This window comes from Montipora foliosa, chromosome 6 (assembly GCF_036669935.1).
Source record: "Montipora foliosa isolate CH-2021 chromosome 6, ASM3666993v2, whole genome shotgun sequence".
Classification (NCBI taxonomy): Eukaryota; Metazoa; Cnidaria; class Anthozoa; order Scleractinia; family Acroporidae; genus Montipora; species Montipora foliosa.
This window is the reverse complement of record NC_090874.1, coordinates 61,235,111-61,241,706: the sequence shown is the minus strand read 5'-3', so window position 1 is coordinate 61,241,706 and position 6,596 is coordinate 61,235,111. Positions and strand designations below refer to the sequence as shown.

General features: G+C 37.0%; 1 protein-coding gene across 2 annotated transcripts in view; it reads right to left on the bottom strand.

Moving 5' to 3' along the window:
- Nucleotides 1-6,221, bottom strand: part of LOC138008041 (SH3 and multiple ankyrin repeat domains protein 2-like) — a 35,179-nt gene extending 28,958 nt beyond the window's left edge. The window contains exons 1-5 of one of the 2 annotated variants that reach the window (XM_068855219.1): nt 6,188-6,221; nt 5,915-6,075; nt 2,056-2,243; nt 330-398; nt 88-213 (exon numbers count right to left, since the gene is read on the bottom strand). In XM_068855219.1, the coding sequence (XP_068711320.1) occupies nt 88-213; nt 330-398; nt 2,056-2,190 (330 nt within the window). In that variant the 5' untranslated portion in view covers nt 2,191-2,243; nt 5,915-6,075; nt 6,188-6,221. The other variant, XM_068855218.1, reaches the window with a different exon arrangement.
- Nucleotides 6,222-6,596: the final 375 nt, after the last annotated feature.

The following is a 6,596-nucleotide window of genomic DNA, read 5'->3' as shown; positions in this document are numbered from 1 at the left end:
TTGCATCTACATGTCATTACTTGCATTTCCATATTGGAACATTTACCTTGTACATGTGGCTGTGCTAACATTAAGGCAGTAGCTCACCTCAAGAACTGGTGGAGAACCTTTCAGTGGGTATTCATTTAATGGTCTTTCTTCGTCGAGAAACTTGCCAGACTTTCCATTACAGGGTGGGTCATAGAACCCATAATTCATGATATCTTTCACACCCTAATAATGAAAATCATGGAGGCGGGTCAAAACTCTTGGTTTAATGTTTACAGTTGCATTCATTGCCAATGAAATAATCAGACCAATGAGGAAAAAAAATTAAGGACCAGGCTCACCTTCAACTCATTCATCACCTGAAGCTTAGCATTCCAAACTTTTTCATGAACTTTGAACCGATACAGTTTCTGAAAAAAATGTTAACAACCAATCTGATTAGCCATCTGATTAGCCGTAATTTTGCATTATAGTATTACCGGTAACTGATGGGCAAAGAAAAAACGATTGAGATAGACACTTCTGTTACAGAATACAGTGACAAAAATGCACAGTGAGAGTGCTAACTCCGCTCATCACTTTGTTCAGTTCACTTCAGCAACTAAGGCACCCTGCTAGCAGAGCCTTTCTTTTGCTTGCTCGATTTTGGCGTTCTTGAGAAAGGCTCTGCATGAATCGAGTAAGATCTTTATTGAATATGCACTGCATGTTGCCAGGATACAGTCTCGAACCGAAGCCTAATATGCCAGATCTTGCTGCCATCTTCGTTTTTCATGGTACAGGGGGCTCAATTATAACCTTCGGTTTTGCCACTAAACGGACGCTCGCACTGGAAAAACCAGTTTGACGAGAGAAAACAAGATTGACTAGTCCAGAAGTTCGGGCTGCGGCGGCTTCAAAGAGTTGATGCAATTTGGGCAGAGCCTCCTTTTCTCCTCCTCAGTAAAGAAAAAGACAAAAGGAGGCTCTGCTCGCAGGGTGCAACTAAGGGTGCTATGTGTACATTATTTCATGCGTTCGAATCTCGTTGAAGCCACCTCCATTTTTAGGTGCCTAATTAAGAGAATGAATTGTTAATAAATTGATAAGTGTGCAGATCACTTCTCCTTCACATCTACATTGTATAACCTACATTTCAAATATATACATTCATTCATTGACTCCTTTCATGAATGGTAACACATGAACACAACAAATTGATCTGCTCACAACTGAGTTTCTCCATAGTTTATTTGGTGGAGCATTGTGCCGACATCGGAGATGTCATGGGTTCAAAACCTGTTGAAGTTGCCTGAATTTTTCAGGAGTCTATAAGAGACAATTGCTTAAATTGTACAGGTACATGGTAAGTATCCTTCTTTACCTTCACTTTACTCGTGACTTTTACATTGCTCAAGTTGCAAGTGAGTGACGTAAAAGCTACATGGCACCTACATGTAAAAGGCCTCAAACGTATCAATACTTGACCTACATGTAAGCTCCAATCCTCTAAATTGTCCACAATTATATACAAGATCAAAGTTGAAAGATGGAGTTCATTTCGAAGACTGCAAACATAATACCTAACTAGAACTGCACATACCGTATTTTCTTGAATAAGCCCTAGGGCCACAGCCACAGCTAATTTTTCGCATCTCAAGTGTGGCGCTTAATTGAGGGTGGCACTTATTTGAGATTGGCGCTCATTTAAAAATTGGATACCACACAGGAATAGTTCTGTACGAAGATTAACAGAAACGTCTTTTGATAGTCACCACTTGACTCTTAGGTCATTTTACTCAATCGAGGAGCTGTGAAATACAATCACTTTGAACTGAAGAACATTGGCTTTGATGCGAAGAAATTCCCCATGCTGTGTTAGCGTTACCTTTTAGTGTTTAATTTTTTTTAATTTGACGAAAATTCCTCAAATAAGCGCCGCACTGGGGCCGTGGCACTTATTTGGGTGCGGCACTTATTTCCTTTTTTGTGCCAAATGCGGTGGTTATTCGAGGGTGGAGCTTGTTCGGGAGTGGTGCTTATTCGAGTAAACATGGTATTAGTAGAGCTAGACAGTATTTTTCTTACATTAACTTTTCCATCAGGCAGGGTGACCAGTACTTCCAAGGAGCCATGTTTCTCCTCTACGCTGCTATTACATTCAATTCTCGAATTGTCTTTCATGATGAAATTATTCACGTTCAAACTTTGCCCTTTTACCATCCATCCAAAATTATTAGTGAACCTAAGTCAACTCAGACATCAATGGGTTTAGCCTGTTGAGAATGAAAACAAAGTGCGAGAGCAAAAAATGGTGTTTGTTAATCAAAATGCATTAACTTAAGAACGACACAATCTGAAATTCAACAAGGTTGTTACAGCACTGTGATATAGACATGTACCCATGCCCTTTAAATGTTAATCCTTGATCAAACTGTATCAGCTACAAAAAAGGTTGCCCTCAATTTCTCAGTAGAGTACACACAAAACAATATCGTCAACGACAAACCATGTGCTAAATTTTGTGTAGTACTGTACATTTCATAATATAATTATTAAGCAAAATCACTTGACCAACAAGTTCACAATTTGTAGAAAAAAAATTGTTTTGAACAAGAAATATTGATGAATTTTGCAACAGAGTCTTGAATAAAAATATTGTACTAGTAGATTGAGGAACTACCCCACAAATACATACAAACAAAGGAACTCGTCTACAAGTCTTGCGAATGAACATCAGGAGCATTATTTTGTTTCCTTTTAAAGGGTGGAGTAGAGGAAAAAATATAATTTTTTTAAGCGCAATTCGACTCCCTACAGGTTATGAGACAAATTACTTCTAATAGGAATTCATCATAATGCAAATAAACCTCAGCTGTATATTGGCAAGAAGTGACCTCACATTCACAACATAACAACCAAATTATCACACTCTATATGTACACTGCATTTCTTTAAAACGTATACCAAAGCCCTTTTTTGTACAAAACCAGTACAAGTAAGCTGGTAGTATGCGATAAACTTCATGCATGCATAAGATTTGCCAATTCTTTCTGAGGTACTTTAAAACACCGGTTCTCATGCTTATATTGTAAAGTTTAGAACATACAGGTACACTGTATGCATCAACATTAGCCAAACTTTTCCACTATTTAAATGGCAAGTTAATTTGCTGACCGAAATAATGGGAAAAAATTAAAGCTACTGTCAGTAGCTTTTAAAAAGAATGACAGTTCGTAATTTTGCAATTTTCTCTCACTCAGTTAATTAATCCACAATCTTCACTCGTAAACACTTGATATCAAAGGGCAATATGAACCAAGCTTCCGTCACCTTTTAAAGCAAGAATTAAGTCACACACTTATAGGTTTAAAAATTAGATTGCACACGTACAAGATAACAAAAAAAAATAATCTAAAACTAATGTAGTTTTGAAAAGCAATAAAACTGTATCTGATTGACATTCGGAGCTCTTCATGCCATCAAAAAACATTTTGCAAAAAGAAGTAACTATTTTCCTCATCAGCGTAATATTCACTCTTGCCCTACACACTGAACTGCTTTGTTGATCTAGGATAAAATCAGTAAGCAGCAAATACTGTAATATTATGCCAAAAGTTAGGGAGAAGGGGAATTCAACATCTGACAAAACGAAAATGCAAGTTAAGATATGGACTGATTGGTAAACACATCCTTAGTTAGTAACCAGGACTTCTTAGCTTTGTTGTTGACAGTAAATACAAACAAGACACTGTTCCACTGCTCATGTCATGCCTTGACATCATTTTGAATTCTTGGCCCTACGTAATGATGCCAAATTCACATGTTCAAAAATACACTTTTTATCTCTTTTGCTGTATAAACCAGGGACATGCACACACTTCCCTGGTCTTGCTTAGACATTTTGCCATCTTGAGCCAACATTTTCTTGCACAATCCATTCCCACGTGCAGGTTCATGTAAATGTAGCAACAAAATGGTTATAAATCATGGACAGCTTTAGGTGAGTATGTACAATGCAATAATGATTTCCAATTGTTTTTGGTGAAAAAATTAGGCCTACTCTTTAATTCTGACGCCTTATTACATGTATCTCAAAGAGCTTTCTGTTTCCCTTCAGACTATAAATAAAGGGGGTGTTTACAATGATTCTAACCTGGAGAGTTCATCTCCGTATTCTTCCGCATTACACCAGTAATAGCCAAATTAAATTCATTACTGAAAAATTAACATGTGTACATACATGTTGTACATGAACAATGGAATGTACTGTAATTATAGTGGTATGAACTTAACTGGTTTTAGAGATTTTGCACTAGCACCATGGAAAAGAAACACAGACATATAGCAGAATTGAATGAATAAGCCCAGTCAAGACAACTTGCATGTAAAACCCACACCACCAAATACAAATAAAACAAACTTTACTTGTCCATTACTAATTTGACAGCATTAGAGTGAGGCACTCCACTTATCAACAAAACTACTTTGTTACAATTAATGTGAAGAGTTTGATGTGTACATTGACAACAAATAAAGTGATCAACCTCAACTGATGACATTTTGACCTTATAGAACACAATGCTTTAAAACTGGTGTGGTTTCAAGTTTGTAAAAAATTGCTCCCAAAATGAAAAAGTGGAAATTTTCCAAGATCACCTATATCCTCTAGAAGTCAATGGAAGGAACAATTTTTCTGACAATGCTAATGTGCTTTTCCATTAAAACCAGAACAAACTTTACAATTCTTTTCTCTGCTTTATACAGTCTTATCCAACAACTGATAAATATTTACCCATTGAAAGAATTTAAAAGTATTAAAGCAATGCTCAATCTACATAGCTAAATTATCCCACCATAATCCACTAGTAGATATTCATCTTGGCGAATGCCTGCATTTCCATCTTGAAAAATCTTATAAGTCTGACAGCTAAGAAGAAAGTTCCGTGACGAAAATGTGTATGTGCGCGCGTGTGAACAGTATGCGCGTGAAATATCCGAAATTACCATTGGTTGCCAATCACAGCTGACAAAACATGATAACAGAAAGGCGCGTACGTGAACAAGCGCGCGTGCCAAACGCTTTTGAAAATATCAATGAAAAATGTTACTGAAATAAAATTGGTGTTTTACGCATTCACATGCCGAAGGAAACCTTAAGCCCAATATTTAAGTCGTAAAGACGACATATGTACTTAAATCATCTCAAGCTTATATCTTCTTGGAATGCAAAAACACTTTTAATGCCGAAAAGTATTCGAAATATACAGCAAATTCATAAAAGCTTGCACTCTCAAAAAAACTTCAAACTTAAAAAATAGACGCTTACAATTGGAAATTCCCTCTTTTAATCTCTGAAGATGCCTATACGAAGTCACGTATCTTTGCAAATTGCAGCCAATATGGGGAAAAGAAGAAATATACCACGCTAAAAAAGGCGAACGAAACCGCATAGAAAAACGGATAAACTGAATGAATTCGAACTGCAAGTCGTCTTCACATATCACTTGCGTAAATACAAGCTTGATCTAAGGCGTCAATGGGATGTTTAGAAGAGGAAAGCATATACAAGTGATTCTCTGGAAAAACTGATAAAGAGTTCCGATTACTGACTTCCCTCGGTGCGAACCAAACATCTGATAGCTAAAAGCCTAGTTTTGACCGGCCGGAAACTAGTAGCTTGGCGTGGAGGAAACTTAACGACTTTATAACGACAACCTAGTCCGCCAGACTTCAACACACCAGAACTTTTTATCCTTAAACAATTAGTCACCTTACTTTGAGCGCAATGTACATTATGCACGATGAAGCTCGACTTTTTTCTACTTGGTTACAACCGTATGGTGCTGTTTTAAGTGCACTGACAACAAAATCACTGCAAAATGCCGAACAAAAGCATTAATTTTTGATCTAAACTAACCCCTATAAACGCATTTCATAGGCCTACCTTTCTTTTCTCAGTGTCAACAACTCACATTGCAAATTCAACGAACAGGTTTCCTGCATTTTAGTGAGCCGAATAAGGTGCGAGAAGACCTGTTTCTCGACGCCATGATAGATTTCCCCGAGTGTTCATCACAACGACCATATCAGTTACAGCTCACGTGACTGAAATTAAGAAAATTGATTGGGCATTATTTCGTGACCCTCTATTTACAAAATGCAATGTTTGCCGCGAACTTTTCAATCGCAAGGTCAAAATAATAGGAAGATTTCTCACACGCCAGCTAAATTTTCTACGTTCAATGCTGGTGCATTAACGTCACATTTCCTTTACTTCTTCTCTCAAATTCTTCGCATTCTCACACGTTGATTTCCGGTGAATTAAATGTCGCTCAACCTCACTCAACCGATAAATGAGACTGGATCCGAACAAAAGATGAAAAGACTAGAAATTACGGTTTTGTGTTCTGAAAAAACAAAAGTTAAATTGACTTGATCTATTCAGATCACTTAAGAAACCGACATCGAGAAGATTTCTCGAAACTCCTACAATCGGTTGAACTTGAAAACGTAAAATTTTGCAGAAATAATTAAAGGAATTAACTGTATTTATTTACCATCTTTTCAGAATCTTTGAGGCCACGTAATATAACGTTGTCATTCATGAATTTTCAAGAGCTATTGTC